The 17,979-nt window shown below is 33.9% G+C and overlaps 2 protein-coding genes across 3 annotated transcripts; one reads left to right on the top strand and one right to left on the bottom strand.

Annotated features, from left to right (window-relative positions):
* Window positions 1-117: 117 nt before the first annotated feature.
* On the top strand, window positions 118-17,943 carry LOC113492452. Of its 2 annotated transcripts, XM_026869901.1 has the most exons (3): window positions 280-505; window positions 923-992; window positions 1,099-1,321. In XM_026869901.1, exons 1-3 carry the CDS (start codon window positions 411-413, stop codon window positions 1,264-1,266), a joined length of 333 nt encoding a protein of 110 aa, XP_026725702.1. In that variant the 5' UTR covers window positions 280-410; the 3' UTR covers window positions 1,267-1,321. The 2 variants fall into 2 exon arrangements, with proteins under 2 accessions (XP_026725709.1, XP_026725702.1); XM_026869908.1 differs by lacking the exons at window positions 923-992; window positions 1,099-1,321 and adding an exon at window positions 17,590-17,943 and having other exon boundaries at window positions 118-505.
* On the bottom strand, window positions 2,059-17,642 carry LOC113492438 (EF-hand domain-containing protein D2 homolog). The gene is made up of 3 exons (XM_026869893.1): window positions 17,368-17,642; window positions 2,877-3,041; window positions 2,059-2,375 (listed from the first exon to the last, which is right to left on the bottom strand). Exons 1-3 carry the CDS (start codon window positions 17,535-17,537, stop codon window positions 2,126-2,128), a joined length of 585 nt encoding a protein of 194 aa, XP_026725694.1. The 5' UTR covers window positions 17,538-17,642; the 3' UTR covers window positions 2,059-2,125.
* Window positions 17,944-17,979: the final 36 nt, after the last annotated feature.

Below are 17,979 nucleotides of genomic sequence, written 5' to 3'. Positions count from 1 at the left end.
TTTCTTCGTGTTGGCAAAATCTTGATATTCTCACTTAGCTCACAGCTGACTTAACTGACTATTATCTAGGTTGCTATCAATGAAAAATGTTTTACAATAAAAAGTAATTTATTTTTGGGAAATAATAAACCTTATTTCTAACAAATGAAATGCTATCAATATCAAGCTGGTCAAGACTATAATTTGCAAAGGTATAAATTTTCGTCAATAATGTCTGTCCTCTGTATGTGTCGTTTGTTTCTTTTGACTATGGTTATTTTTGTGATGTTGGCATTTTCGGCTTTAAACTTTACACTGACAAGTGACATTTCTCTGCTGATGTTTACAAATTCGAAATTAAAGTCGTTGTGCACATAACTTCTACGAAATAAGTGATTTACCTAATAATAATTATATCGCAACAGATTATCATGACTACACTAGGGAATACAAGTCAAATAACGCAGCAGCTACAACAAGATTTACAAAATGAACTTACAACTGCTAATCAACTGCTCAGACTAATGTAAGATAGTATTCATATCTATTTTATTTAGGATAGTCTACTTAAGATGTTCCTGCAAATACTTCTTTATATAGAGATTTTTATTTATTCTCATAGGCTTTATTAGGCAGAGTTCATTTTGGTCAACTTCGCACAGACAGCCTTTTCAAAGATGTCTGTAATCTGTTCTTTCTTATAATCTAAAATACCAATGTCAAACGGTGACAGACAGCCTTTTCAAAGATGTCTGTAATCTGTTCTTTCTTATAATCTAAAATACCAATGTCAAATGGTGAAGTCAAATATTGTAACCTAAAGAGGTCAGTGCTTCCCCATGGTTTGTGTAAAGGATAACAACATTATTATAATATTATTATAATAACAGTTACTGTAAGTTGTAAGTAATGTATTTCTAATTTTACATCATGCTCATTCCAGTTCTGTAGAACTACACCAAATTAAAGAATTGACCAACCCTGATGGAGAGTTTGAAAAAAATATTATTCAGGTAAATATAAATGAATAAATATAATTAATAAAATTACTAAAATGCTGTTGCTGCTTTTATTTAGATCCTTCAGCTTTGGTAATTATAGAATTTTTGGTAATTTCAGAACACATCATTAATTAAGACACTCAGTAATATGCAACAGATAGACCTGGACAAAATACCTGCTTTCTCCAGAAAACAAATAGACCTAAGTATGCATATCAATCAGAATGGATCATATGAAGAACATAATACTTTCAGAAATGATTCGGAAATGGAAGAAAGCCAGTGAATGAATTTTACAACCTTTTTATTGTCTTTGAACTTGAATTATTAATTCAAGTTAGTTTATGGTTTTGTGTTAAAAAAGGACATAAGGCTCCTCCTTTTAATCCACAGGGATTAATGTAAGTTTTAGTATGTAATATTATTGTTGTCTGATGTGGACCACTTTATTATGTATACTGCTTTTATTATTGGGGGAGAGGGTCCTTGCGACTTGCGTTAATATGACAATACTGTACAGTTACTTATATGCTATCCTATTTAAGATTTATAAATTCTTATAAAAAGAGTAAAAATACTTTGTAATTACATAATAAGAAATAAAAAACCTTTTTATACATAAACTCTTTATTTCTTTTGTGACTAATTTATAGTTAAATCACAAGTAACTTAATTAAGTATAAAAATCTTTGTTAACATAATAACATATACAAGGCATCATACATTTCTAATCTCAACTTTAGACTGTTAACAGTAAATAATGAGAGTATCGAGTTTTTATTACATTTCTTACATGGTACAAGCAATATGAGGCCATTATTTCATATAAATAGACACAGGACAGATTGTTTTCATTTATGTCACTAACTACTTATAAAAATTAATTGAGGCTAATATATTTTAGTATAATTGATTAATTGAAGACAGTAGTACCCTTGTATATATAAAGTTTCTCATTCACATCAATCCCATTCTCCTCTGTTCAGAATCTCACATACACATTATTAAATATCAGATTTCTTTTGGTGACTCTGAAACTTGTTAGTGAAAAATATAACGGCAATTATACTTTTCTATGTTTTCCTTTCACAATAAAGCCTTGGTAACAGCTTAAGACTAGATAATCTATTAAATATCATTATGAATTATTGAAATAGAGCTGCCTTCTCTTTGAATCTTTGCCTTCGTACGGCTTTCTCTTCGGCTTCCCTCCGTTTTTCTTCTTGTTCTTGAATGATCTCGTTATGGAATTTATTGCTTTTGGCCAGTTCCTCTATTTTAGCTTCGAAAAAGGTCTTGGCGCCATTTACGCCGACTTGGTCCACGTTTATTTCTGTAAGCCGCGCGAATGCGTCTAGACCGGAATCAGTTTCAAGTTCTCCAGCTCGGGCTTTTCTGTAAAATAATAAACTATTGTTAGAAATAACTCAACTTTGTCACCGTTTTGACTGCTCAAATAATTAACTCTTTCCATTTAGAAACAAGACCTAAGTAATATTTTTTACTTTATTATTGTTCATCTTGTGTTTCAAACAGGACAAACACAAAACCTGGAGGTTCTGGATCAGAGGTACCTATACAACATTACGCAGTACGTTTGCAGCGAGTACTATATTTTTACGTCATAGTATTTTGTGAAACTCAAATTAGTCATGCCAATTGGACTTTTACGAAATAAGAGTTATATACATGGGACCAAGTAATACTGTACTTTCTCGCTTTGTCGGACTTAACGCACTTTCAAAGCATATAGATATTGTTCGTAAGATTCAAGTTATTAATAAGAAACACCTACTTGGTGTAATGTCACTAATTTCTATACGCGAGGAATTGTAATTGGCTTTTTGTTGCCCATAGTTTCTTTTCTCTCCTTAGTCCTTCGGAAGTTATAGTTACCTGTATATAAGTAAAAATTCCCGGAAGCTAATTCTGTTGTCTCCATCTTCGTCGACCTCTGAGATCATAGCCTTCAGTCCGAGATGCGTCTGCGGGGCTCCTAAACGCTCCATCATACGCTTAACTTCAGTCAGATCTAAGTAACCATCGCGACCTTCGTCGAATCTGTAAACGGAAAGATAATAATAAGTACTTAATAATTATAATAAATACCATTTTGGGCAGTTTATTGTAAACATAAGTAGTTTCTTATAACAGCGATAATTGGGGTAAAAATGTTAAATGGATTAATAGCAGACAGGAATACTTTTAGGTAAAATTAAAAAAAATTGCCACTCCGCTAATAGTAAGGTGATTTATTTCACTTGGTAATGTAATACTTATACAACTCGATTTTTGTAGATGTAAACTACAAAGTATTTTGAGGCTTTTATTAAAAATGGTTGGATTTAGACTACCTACTACTACGATTAATGACGTAAAAATGCGGAAATGCGTCGCTTCTAAGTTCTAATTTTAGCAACATTACATAACATTGGCTCATGTTATTAGATGCAAAGTTAATCAAGAGGTCAGCCATCTTTTTAAACATGGCTGCATCTTGTGAACTCTTAATTTAGTTGCTCATTCGCGAAAAACATGTTTTCCTACTTTTTAATGAAGTACATAACTCATTTGTTTCTATTTCGTTATTTGACACGTAACCATTATTACAAATAAATGTGAATCCCTATTGGTTTTTTATGTCAATTTAAAAAAACGTAACAACTTATGCATAGGCTTTTAAATGTTAAAAAAGATCTCCGGTAACTTGTGCTAGTAACACACTTTCGATTTGTTTACAAATAATTATTCCATTCTGAACCTCACTTTAATACGACTATAATTAGCTGCAATGTAATAACAATTGGGTATTAAAATGAACGGTTCCCTGAAATATTTAAGTGCTCTCATGACAATTAACAAAAAATATTGTTTTGTTATACAGTAGCGTCAATACAATAGGAAAGTTCTTACGTAGCTTATTAGAAAGAAGGCATACATTGTACACCACATAATGGAACGAAAGACCGTTACGTTATTCAAAGTGTCATGTACGGGGAATGCTAATTTATATACCTACCTACGTTGAAATATGCTACTTTCGCTCATTTCCCCGGTTTGTGATTATGACAAAAAATAAATTAATGTTTGCGTAAAGCACGTAACTCTTAATTAATCAATGAATTTTCTCATCAGTATTCATTTGAGTAAAATTATTAATATTTGAAAGTTGGTTTTATTGATTATGTCATGGTTATGCCATCATTGAGTTATGGTGATATGTGGGTACTTTTTTAGTAACCTAATCCTCATTTGATCAAGCAATTTGTTGCCGTTTTACATATAAACTTGCTGCTTCTTGTTATAAATTTGGCAAACTATGAGTGGTTACACAAGCCTGTCTCATGACTAACCAACGACAAACTTAGGTATGGAGACCACGTACATACACGTAGCTCACCAGTCACCTAGTTACATTCATTGCGTGAAATATTGGTGACACAGAGGTATTTGTCCTTTAGAAATATAGATTAGGACATTGATCAATTTATTCAAGTTAGAGCTTATGAGATTTGCTATCACATCACAATTCACAGCTTCTAATTGTCTGTTTTTGAAAAAGGCCATCTGCATTTCACTGGGCAGGCGCAGTACACCGAATTCCTTTAGTGAAACCTGCGAAAATTCCAGAAAACTAATGCGGAGTTTTGGTAGGAGTTGTACTAACTACCTCCAAAACTTTTCTACGCATAAAGGGTCAATAGTCTAAATGCTAGATGCAGGGACCCAACCAACAAGTAACGAGATGTATCTCTGGTACCTATTCAGGCGTTTAAAAAACATGAGTAGATAAGAATAAGGTTTCTATATAAAATAAATTAAATTATGTTGGTCATTCGCTACCTTTATATTATGTAGGGTCCCACGCAACGTTAAATGAGGTAAAGGCGACACTGTTTTCACTACCCACGTATGTTTATAACATCTAAGTGATGTATGAGTTTTCTTATCTTGCATTCTTTCTCAGACATTAGTAAGGGATAAGTGCCTTTTACACAAAGGCCCCGTATTTGTTTTTGTCTCTAAACTTTATCTTAAAATAGACGTTTTATGTTTGTATTTCGTATACGTACGTGTTAGACGCTTACGCAAAAATGTTTATAAATGTATTTAGATATCTAAGACCTAGAAGGCCAAGGTTATCAAAAAGATGGCATGTTATATGTAGGTAGACTATGTTGCGCATGTTTTTGTTAAATTACCGGCATGCAAATCCTAAATTCGTAGTATCATAAGGGATTTTTTTTAATATACCTACAGGGAGCAAAAAATAAATAACTCGTAAAAGAGAAAAAAAATCGTAATAAAAAAATCTTTTTCAATTGCAATTAAGAAAATGGTGTTGTTTATCTAACTACGCTATAATGCTAATTAAACTAAAAAGATAAGTCCTTTACAAGTAGTTACTTTTGTTACTCCTACAACTTTTTATTCGTTATATGTTGGTACAATACTTGGTACGTAGTTCTATAATTAAATGTGTATTTGTTCGGTATCTTGTTGGGTGTGGTACCATTATTGCTGACGTATATTTTTCTGGTTCATTCCGCCGTGGCTATCAGATAACTCATGAGTTCAATTTATGATGGCTGAATTAAATTATTATTTATATAGATAGAAATATTGTTGTTGCCAAGCAACTCCTTCGAATTAAAAGAAAAGCACCTAATCTTTTTAAATTTCTAGCTTTGCAAGTGAGCCATGTTTTTTTTGTTTTTTTAAGGTTTATATTAATTCCAAACCTGAACAGCACTGACTCAAAACCCCTAAGAATAATTTGTTTTTCTAAAATCCTATTCTAAACATCAAAATTTTAATACTTATAGATTGAAAGATTAGACGACCCTCATATATATGTTCCTACATAAACAAGGTTGTAAATTGATTATTGATTTGTATACCACTTTGTTTGAACTTCAAAAAAATATATCTAGATCTAGACTACGCAAGACCTACCTTGACATGCTTATACAAATTTTTCAAAAGCGTCAAGTTATGCTAATTTCCTTCAATGCATAGTCAGTCATAGGAAATATGGCATGTATGTATGTATATGTTACATGTTTGTGCGACTGTGTAATAGAGTGGCACAACCAAGGCCACCGTGTGTCCCCTTATTCCATTAACAACTGCGTGCGATGTCGTAGACAATACGGGAAGTGTAAAACTATGATTTATTGTATCCTTTTATATGGTATTGTTTTAGTTTACTGCGTTGTTATGTATGTATATGTTGTTTTTTATGCTACACGGGAATATTTAGGGCTTTGAGAAATTCTTGTGTTATTGTCTTTATTGTCAACTTAACAATCAAATTACCAATTTGATAGAAAAACAATTTTTTGTTTAAAGTCCATAAAAAACGAAATAAAAACAAAACATAATAAGGCACATAACATAATGTGGACTCGTTTTGAAATTGACAAATGTCACAAAATATGGCTCCGATATTTTAGTAAGTAGATAATTGATTAGCATACATTAGTATGAAGACTATGAACATGTTTACCAGCTATTAGCTATGGTATAGTTACATAGTATTCAAGTGAACAGCGTCGTAGATATGGCAACGAGTTACAAATCGCATTGTCTTGGTCGTTTCAAGGTAAGAGAAGGCTAACCTGCCAGTCTAGCACGAATCATATTCAAATTATTTAAAACAAGCATAAAATACATACCGTATCGAAATTTGTTTAAAAAAAAAACTAATACATTTCAAATGACGAAAATTGAGTGGAACAAGGTTTCAAAATTAGAACAACAACTGACAACCTACAAAATTGAATTGCAAAATGGCTGATATTTTATAAAGTTTAGGTAACATTCGTAACTGAAAGATCATACCATCCGAAATGCTAAACATTACGGTAACTGCTTGTTTGAACCGTCAGGGAAATGTTAATTAACCATAACTAACTGTATAAAGTTTCGTTTGAACATATCTACATTATCTACCTTCTAGGCAACACACTTGTGATAATTACGAGCTCTTCATACGCTGTTATTTATTATCTATGCTAATGTAAACAGACTAAATACTTGGTAGGTGTTGGTGTTTAGATATCATTTACTAATTTGGAGCAAAGTCAACTTTATCACCTATAAACCCTGTATAAACAAACACATTAAGTAAGTATCTGTCTTAATGGTAAACAAGTAAGTATTGAATAAGTACATACGGATACAAAATAATTTAACACGAGTAAAAATATATATTTTGATAAAAAGAAAAACAAAGTGACGTATTAATGGATACGATACCCATAGACCGAGTTATATGGTTTTTAAAATATATCGAACCACGATTCCAGCTAAAAAAGGAGCATATAAAAAGTTAATTTTAACACTACAATTTCAATGCTCCAATAATAAAGAACTTCTACATACTTAGGAAAATGAAAAGACTCTGAATTGAACCCAAAAAAACGGAAATTCCAAAATGATTTTATAAATTTTCTTTTGGATTGGATGTTTCGCCTTATCCCAGAGACTCGTATAGCATAAAAAGGAATAAATATCTAAGTACACAACTACGATCTACAAGTAAGTACCGCTTACTATTTCACACGTACACTTAGGAGATTCTTGCATTCATAATCTCGTTCAACTTGTTTGTCTTCTACTGACACTACTGGGATAATTACGTAGTATATTTTTTGCACATATCTACATAGCTACCTAAGCAAATAGTTTTAAATTAATTAGTAGGTATGTGTGTAGGTAATTAGCTATGTGAGAACCACGCCAATAATGGAACAAAATGAGAATTTCCCTGTTTATGAGGCTAATGAATTATTTACCTGTATTGTTTTTATATTGACGTAACACCGTACCTACCTAGCACATTTATATTGACACGATTAAATGACCTACCTAGATAAAAAACTGAAACTGCTGGCTATAAATATTTAATTAAAGCGAAGTTAAAAAAAATACAATCCAGTAGGTACTACTCAAGATGAGATTTTGGACTTGAATGACATAGAATAAAAGTTGTACTCAAAAATGAGACATGGCTGTTTGCGTTAAGGACCAATGTTCAATGTATGCACTCCCTATATTTATAGAAGTTTACTATTTTAGATATAAACACCAGAATCATCTCTGACGGAGTTCCCGAAACGGCAGCAATTCTCCGCGGGGGACATTGACTCACATGTTTTGACGTCCACTCGCAATCAACCAACATTGCGGTTTCAATATTATACAATTATCCCTGTGACGCAAACATAACAATGAATTAAGGAACGATTTAATTATTATGTTTATTAAAACATGATTGGTGGCCAAATGTAGTCCCCATATGTTACGTAAACTTTGACATTATTACCAAAACATTTGTGTTAAGTTCTTAATTTTGGCTGTGGATTAAAGCTATGTTCACACATGTGATACACCTACTCTAAGCATCGGAAACTTATGTTCGCACTGAGTCTATACGTCTAGTTTGTATAGTCCGTGTATTGTCGTAGTCTAAACGAAGCATAAGAATGAGGTTTACGACAGACTGCTGTGCGCCTGTGCACTCTTTATCGTTTAGTCATTATGTCTAGTTGATAAAATGTAACACGACAGGATGTCTGTGTCTGAGAAAACAATACACTTACTATTGTCACCGTACGTACAAAAAACAAATGAAATCAATGAGCGCCTGACGGTCTGTGACTTTGATCAAGGTGCTTATTTGTGTAGTGTAAAAAGTCGAAGATATCTATTAGTTTGTATGTGATACAATATCAAGTCATGTCAAGTCAAAAGATTAATAGCTATCATTACAACCATAAGATGTCTAACAAAATTTGAATAGATTTCAGACTCTAAAATGTTTTAGAAATGCGAAAGTTGAGATAAAAGCTAACACCGCCAATTCGATTACAACGTAACTTTTAACTACTGCAATTAGGTTTGTATGGACTATAAAGGTGAATTAAACCTACAATAAAAGTAAATTAGCTATTAAGTTTACTCCGAAAGCGATTTTCTAACTATGAGCCTATAACAGCTTAGGGGTGTAAGAAACATAAGTTAGATCACGGTAATTATACAGCTATTATCGGGTCTGTATCACGAATGAATACGCATTACCATCTACCTACTTATAACACGATCATCGTGCATGCCACGACCCAATAAAACTCCAATGTCTTGGATCCATCCATAAACACCCACAAAAATGAGGCCAGTGATCATAAAATGCCATTATAGTGCCCTACTAAAGTCCAGACGCTTTTAATGAATTCAACAACCTTTGGGCCTCCGTCTATCTATCAAAATTAGCGATGCTGTTTATGTAAATGGATTTGGCTACAAAACCTTTTATGATTTCTAAGAGATCTGTTTTTGTTTTACTCTATCTTAAACATTAAACATGGCTGTTTTTGTAATGGATCTTATGATCTTTTCAGATTTTTAAGATGCTCCTGGTACCACGTCTGAACTACTCATATAATCCAAATATTATGTTTGCATTTGATTTAATGTGGCTGTACTGCACATGGTACCTGTCCGTGATTTTCAGTTTTTGAACAGTTTACGCGCATGCGTTGCAGTCTAGCCTTCGCGGGGCAAAAGCTCCAGACAGCTTGAACACAAGGCAAGCTGGTTTTCTTCAAATTAAGTAGACCGCAAATAATACATTAAAATTCCGTGTCTACCTCTTACGATTTCATTGACAACACTATTGCTTTTAACTTTCCTCACAGAAACGAACGTCCTTCGGCACAAAAATAAGGTCAATCTTGTTTTGTACAATAATCGACCACGGAGATCGCCCCATGCTTGAATTGTCAATTACTATAACGGCTAACCGTCGCTTGACAATTCCTTCTGTAAGTGTCATGTGACTTGATGCGACATATTTTTCTCAACTGTCAAGAAACAGTTCGTGGGCAATTTTTTTGCACTACACACAATTATTTAATGTCACCATTCATCAAAGTCATTACAGTTAGAAGCAATTTAATCTAAACGATAATTTCTAGGAACCTCTATGTTAGCTCTTGTGTTACTTAACTTTGTGTGTCATCACTGCAACGCATTGCATTTATTACATGACCAGCGTCAAATTAAGTCGGTATTACGTAAACACATTTCAATTTGGCAAATCTCCAACAAACTACTGCTATATAAACGTTTTTTAATAGGTGCCTATATGGCTATACAACCTACTTGGTATCTTGGTTGAATCTAGATCAGCTTTATATTTCCTTTTAAAAAGAGTTTAACAGAGAGTGGTATTTGTATAGCACATATTATTTTTATCGCATATCAGCACTTGCAAAAGCAATATAAAAACATTTACGCTGTTTATATTTAGATATTTTTTATTGCTGCATCGTGTTTCGCAAAAGGTTTGAAAATCGAGAGATCGTGACTTTAAACCTAATGGCAGCGCATACATTATCATTTAATCTCACACCCGTTTATTACTCAGCTAAGTACATTTATTTGCTGCATTAAAGATAGATTATATAAAAACAGAGCCATAATAACTAGGAATAACATAGATGTATATATCGCAGCTCAATCACCGTCGACATTATTTTTGATTAGAAAATCACAACACTGGTCAACTTTAAATCGAAAGGACCTTTTTTTTCTCATAATAACACAGTTTTTTAAATAAAATAACTGTATTCTTACATCACGTTTCTATAACTTAATTAGTCTCATGCGGCCACCTATTGCGGAATAAAACCTATTTGATTATGACACCGCGCCTGCAACCACATCTACGAAGTCTGCAATCTTTAAAATGTCATCGACCCATTGCAGTGGCAGCGCCATGTTTTGTTTCGATACAAACACAGTTTTTGGTACCACCTGCAGTCGTTCTACCAATTTGTTTGATCCCGAACTCAAAATAAACCTGTTATTGTTTAGGTATCTGTACCCTTTACTTATAAATTTGAACGCCTATCATAGCAGAACATAGCGTGACTAGCATTTTAGTGAACATTCTGTACAATATCATGTTTGGCAAATAACAATTGAAATTTGAATAATGTTTTTTCTGTTTGTTTGGTAGTCGCGTCATATCTCTTAAATCCATCAGGGAAAAGGCTGTTTAATGTACTTAATGACTATAAATCTTCTTTGCTGTCCAAATTAAATAAACAACTTTGTTTAAATTTGAGAATGTTTCCTCAGTTCTAATTTCGTACGCACTACGCAGTCCCTTAACTGTTTTCTATCTCACGTTTCAGGTTGACTGATCGGTATGGCTTAATGACTGACTGATAGTTTTACTAATCTTGCAAGGTAAATAAACTGGTTTACCTTGGTAGATAAAAGTAAAGTCAAACTGACGATTTAATTCAGAACCACGAACGACTCAGGTAAGGAAAAGTTCGAAAACTTAACCATAAACTTTTTATTATTTATTTATCAAGTTTCACGTTTCATATAGCCATAAATATTTCAAACATTACTTGAAAACATGCTTCAATAAACTAAGAAACAATAGGCAACCTTGAATAACATGATTTTATATTATAATGGCGGTCAGGTCACGTCGCTAAACACCATAAGAACCTAGTTTCTCTTCCTGTCACTTACCATACCGTATACTTCATTTTGGATGTACTTAAATCTATATTCATAGTACACAGTTGCATGGCAATTGCAACCGCAAAATGAAATGTAGTTGCAACACGAATAGAATGTAAATTATCTGTGAAACGAAACTCTGTCTCAAGCATGTGTTCATGTTATTGTTATTGTTCTTACGATACGGTAGAAATAGGCAATTCGCGGCAACAGATGCAATAAGTGAAATGTGACTGCAATGGGAGTTGTGACAAAATCTGATATTACTAAGGTAAATTACTTAAATGATTGATAGTTTGCGTTCCGCTTTTATTGGTTCTAATTTGACATGAAATTTATTGACCCGATTTCTGTATAGATTTTCCGGGGATTTTAGCTAGTAACAAAGGCCCCCACCTCAAAATGGAGTTTTTTTCACAAAAGGTAATAAAAACGTTTAAACATTAAAACCTAAATACGCAAGTTCTTAGTTAAGTAGGTACATAAGTTAATACTTCATACAATGTCAAACACTTTAATGTTTGTAAATATCAAAATGTTAATCGCCATGCAATGTTAATTCGACATCACGAATGGCCAGTGTTAACCCATAGGGTTCGTATTTTAAGAATCGCTGCTCTACTTTGCTCTACACGTGCTTTACTTATAAACACCTTCGCGTGTTATTTCCCAATTTGACTGTGCAAATATCGTATACAATAACTGTAACATTTATTGATAGTTAAATATATTATTTATGAGTTTTACGTAAAACCTTGAATAGACGTACTGGGACTGTTCTTGTAAATCAATTGTGGCGTAATCAGTTAATAATTATTAGGTTGGTAATAGGTACGGGCTTAGATATACCTACCTACTTTTATATTGCTTTACAAACAATAGCTACATAAACATGTTTATCGTTTGAAATTAAATTACAAACTATTTTCTCAGTAGTAACTACTATCATGTTTGTAAATCCGTTTTCATAGTTATTTGGTCGTTATCAAGAATATATACTATAAACTGCGACAATATAAGTGATTTCATAGTTTACTGAATAATTTGTTATTATAGAAGAATACGAGAAATGACGCAGTGTTTTTAAGTATTTTAATTAAATAACCATTTTTGTAAGATATCGAACGCGTCATTGAGGATGTTCTATCGAAGTGTAATTAAGTCACCGGACTGACTACTTATTGCTAAGTCACAGCTGTTCTCCTGACTCACTACTAGGTATCTAAGTGCCTAAGTACCAACCTACAACACTGCGTATACGCCACCATTTTATTTATCAGACCCATGTGCAATTTGCTTGAACCACAGCAGTAATATAACCTCCACAATAGTGTAACTACTACTGTGCTTGAACACAGAATTTGATATCGTCACTAGACATCGACATTGTATGAAAAACATTTGAGTCCATGTGATCCGTTTGGAATAAGTCGATTCAACGAGAAAGTCTTAAATTGAGAGACTAGCAGACAGTATGGAGACTTCCGTGACGTAACGGACAAGTTTAAGTCTTTGAGTTCGACAATTGAGACGCAATAAATGTCAAACCTACTCGTAACGTAAACACAGCTTTACCCAGCCGACTAGTTATTGCGTGTTGATTCATTAAAATTATTATTCATTGCGGAAACGGGGGTCAAGTCATAAAATAAAGACATGTACGACATGTGTAAGTGGCGCGTGATTCATCCAATCAATGATTTGTTCGCGTTGCACTTTATCAATACCGGTTTTCGACGCGCTTCCTTCCGAAAGCAAATTGATCAATAAAGAACAGATTTGCGCTCAAAAATGTGACATGAATGACTTTATTATAGTTATGACACTTGAAAATAACATCCGTCAAGTGCGAATCGGAATTGCGTTCCTAAGGGTTGGGCCAAAAAAAACTGCTGCTTAACCCTGATTTCTATTATTTGTGTGTTGTCGGTGAAATTTTCAATCGTTGTGTTTTCATAGTTGATGACATTCAGTGTGGTGACTGAATGGTGGCAGACGGGACAGCCGCGTCGGGCAGCGGCTTCTGGTAATGGGGTTCCTTTTTAACCATTGGGAACGGAATCCTTAAACATATGTATATACCCTACATATATACCCTTATATATATGTAGGTATTATATTTTAAAGTGTTTTTATAGACACTACTTGTCTATAAGTAAGTATAGCACAAAGTAGTCAGTAGCAGAATGATTGATCGTCATTTATTTATTTACAGAGACAGTTCATGTTTATTTTGATAAACCACAACAAGAGAACAAAGTGTATTGTTATTATTATCTAAAGAAAAATAACCCGTGCTACAACCGAGGCACTAAAAGCATATTGTTACTTACAATGTGTAAGTAGTCACATCTGCGCACAATGTAAATTATCAAAACATTAGTGTTGAGCACGTGGTTACACTTACTTCTGCAGTAAACAGTGATTCATCTTTGTCGCTAGATTTTACACCTTACACTTTTGCTAAGAAACATGACTAATATTTACCTTTATGTTCATTGAGTAAGCTACTTCCGATACGTGTTATTCATCCTAATTTACACAAAAATACTTTAACGTTGACCGCACTACCGTTATACTTTTTGGCTTGACAATATGTCTTAGGAAGGAAAATTCCCGGATGCAGGAAAAATAAGCTAAGCTTGAATGGATTTTAGGACATATAGGACGCCCCCGGCAGACGACCAAAAAAGGTGGCTGGCTTGTACCTACTGGATGCGGAAGGCGGAGGACCGCGTTTTGTGGCACAACTTGGGGCAGGAGGAGGCCTATGTCCAACAGAAGACCTCCATCCTACCGGTATCAACCAATTTAAAAAAGTATCTAACTAGCGATCATCCTTCCTTGCATAGGTAGATGGTACTACTTGTAAATTCACAAGTGCAAGTGAATGTGTTTCAAGTCTTGTAGAAGTCCACAGTGTACCAAGATTCGAAGTGCAGAAGTATATGGGCTATCAATTATTTATTTACAATTTCGATTTGTGACTATAGGTTAAAGGTATTCAAATATTTTTCTTTGCATCAAGAAAGTATTAACAATGGTCACAATAGCATACTGTTGTCACTATTCATCGGTTAATTTGTTTGAAAAATAACGATGACTTATAGTTATTGTTTTAGTGGCAACAGTGGAGACACAGTAAGCAGTTTGTTTGCATTTTATCTGTTTGTTTAATGATATTGAGTAGTGAGGCACAGATAAGTTGTCATGCGGGCGCCCGGGCGGTTCCGGAGCGCCCCGGGAACACCGATTGTGACCGATATTATGAATCCGTTTATTGTATTTCAAAACAAAATGTAGCGATTTATAAATCTACGTTAAATCTTTGATCAGCGTTCAGTCCCAGTTCACAAGAGTTATCTACTGTCTGTCTAGACTCAAGGCAGACAAGGCTTTCAAACTATTCATAATTCACTAAAAGGTACAGACAGACTTTTAACTTTGTTCTAGCATTAAAATCTTCCATCTCGTTTGAAGCCGCTGAAGTATCCAGTAGATAGTACCCACGTTAAAGAGAAAACGCTCATAAATTTTATAAAGGGAAGGTTTATGTATTTTTAATGGACTGTTTCACCCAGGTGACTGTTTTTATGAAAATGGAATCTAAACGAGGGAAAATGTGCAGTGAAATAAAAGTATGAGTAAGAATAGAAACTGGAATATTATGTTCATAACGATTTTCTATACAAAAAGCAACATGACATCGATTATGTTGTCTAGGCGAGATTTCTACATCATAAATGATGTATAACATATTATGTATCGTGTATTTACTCGTTTTTGTCGCTTCTAAATAAATTGCATAGATCCAAAACTGGCTACAAGGCTGGGAGGTGGCAGACGGAGATCAAGTAATGTCAAAGTTTACTTCAGTAGGTTTTCATAAAAAGAATCCCTGATTGACATTGGAGTATCGATTTTTGCCAAATGGCATTTCTATCGGGATTTGAATTTTGGACGAGAATATTAACAATATTGTTTTCAAGATAATTGAAATATCATGACTGACAAATTCGCATTGCCATTGTAATGCCTGAGATTAGAATTAAATTCAAAAGTAAACCAATCGTGTGCTAACTTAGATCAGTAATTCGTTGCCCAGCTTTACTTGCACTTATTGCGTTAATGATGGAAAATTAGCAAAGTTTATAGACATTTAACTGTTGTGGGTTTCTTCGTGTGATTACGTGTGAATTCAGTATACTGTGTTATCTCATTGCCTAGTTGAAAGTCTCGCGATGATGTAAATTATTATTCTCGTAAACTCGGCGTGTTTCTATTCATTTTTGTCTCCCACGACGATGCGATGTCATTTCACCTAATAAATTATACTGAACTAATGTTATGTTTTAATTATAACTTTATTTATGTAAGCTTTTACTATGGTTAAAATATTTAAACAATTTTATCAATGTCTTGTGTTTCGCAGTGATTTCTATTGATGTCTTAATTTGAACCGTCATATATAAAACTACTGCGATTACTAATTTGGTGGTTCCACAGTATCAAAAGAAACTTGCGTTAGCTTTATTAATTACGGTAAAGGTTTTCCCAGACCTCATAAAAACCCCCTAGCTGTTTTAATGAAGCCTGGAAAAACCTTTTCACCATTTACGCAGAGCCCAGTATTCTCGAACCGCAAACGGCAAAATAAAAAACTCGTAGTAAGTCTTTTAGACAATCGCGAACGTGATTACTAGTTCATTTGACACAAGCCACTGGAAGAATGATCAACTAATCATTCTTCCAGTTACCTGTGATGCCTGTGATGAGGGTATCGGCTTTTCAAATCTAATATCAAAGATTAAACTCGTAGTTTCAATTGTTTATTGGCATTATCTACACTGTAAACATTTATCTGATATAACTAATATCGGTATATAATATCTACGTAAAAACACTCTATTTTTGCATTACTAGTACCTAAGTTTATTGTTCAAGGAAATAAATGTTATCATCTATAAAATATAAGTTCTTAAGTATGTGGTCATACGGTCTAGGAAAGAGTATGATTTTTCTAATATTACTCATGTTTGTGATGAGTAAACACTAACACGTAATCACTATTTGTTTAACCTATTAAAATTAATTAATTATTATTCACTCTCTTCGGTGTTTCCCCTTTTGATCATTATTTTCATTTGAGCTTTTAAAAAAACTGATGGGTATTTTACACATATTAAATTATTATTAACAATATTCATTTGCTTTGACATAAAGTCAATATGTAAAACAGAAACTACGATAATCTTAGGCTACGCTAGTGTAAAACCTGCATGCATTAAGGTTGCAAAAATAAAACAATTTAAAAGATTCTGTGTGTCTGCTGCCTACCAAGATAGCTATAAGTGATGGGGACTTATCATCATAATATTATTATTTGTATTATTCAAAGGTTGCCAACCTCCACGTACTTTTATCGTTCGTGGAGCAGTCAACAGAAAGAGATAAATAGGCTTTTAATAAAACTTAAACTTTTTTACATTTTACATGTTTTATATTATGGTACCTATAAAACTACATATTAAGAAAATTAATCTAACCACGTATCATAACAAAGGCAATTTTGCCAAAGTTCAAGGCAACAGTCGTCATTTTATGATTTAACTTAATTTCCCTGAAGTTGTCGCATGTAAGATGCAGACATCCATTAGGGAATAGTTATATTATAGTGAATGTTGATGAAGCCTATTTGCACATAAGCACCTACCTCCTACCTAATTACTAAGGCAATAAAGGTCAGGTGATGCCGGTGGCTGGGATTACGACTTTCTGCGAAGATGCAGCTTCGCCGATCTCTCGGAATCGAGTTTGATAAAATAAAAAGCCCACTTACTTGTTGAAGGTCTGCTCGTATTGTTTTATTTCCTTCCTGGAGAACTCATGAAATTCCGTATAAACGTTTACGAATTTATATTTCGGTTTAACCTCTAAACCCTCTTCGAGTTTATCATTGATCTCCTGTCGCCTCGAGAGAATACCACTGAGTTCCTCTGTGGCCGACATCGTGATATTTCGCGCCAACGAAAAGGTTGAAAAACGTTTTTTTTTTAAACAGGTATAGAGCGTCGGGCGCCACGAGAGGCTGCCTGCGGCTAGTACGGACTACGACCTCACACTGGGAGTGCGGGTCGGCGCGGGCCGCCAGCCGCCAGCCGAGCCTCGCACTCGCTCCCTCCTGTAATCAAGTGGCGGGCGCCGCGGGGGACGGACGGATCGACGCGCGTATGTGCCGCGCACCGCTCGCCGTCCGCTACATCATCTGTCTAATCTCCTCACGATCGCTTTAACCCTATCGATAATGCTGACAGAACTATCTCTGACATGCTAATTTAATAAGGAAAATAGAACTACAATGAGTAATATGTTTTATTCGATGCAAGGATTAAATTGCTGTTTACATTATTCCTGACATGATCTCTTTCTGCACAAAATTGCGTAGGAGTTC

The sequence above is a fragment of the Trichoplusia ni genome, chromosome 1 (assembly GCF_003590095.1).
Source record: "Trichoplusia ni isolate ovarian cell line Hi5 chromosome 1, tn1, whole genome shotgun sequence".
In the NCBI taxonomy this organism is placed as follows: domain Eukaryota; kingdom Metazoa; phylum Arthropoda; class Insecta; order Lepidoptera; family Noctuidae; genus Trichoplusia; species Trichoplusia ni.
The sequence above is the reverse complement of the archived record's forward strand: the minus strand, read 5'-3'. Positions and strand labels throughout refer to the sequence as shown.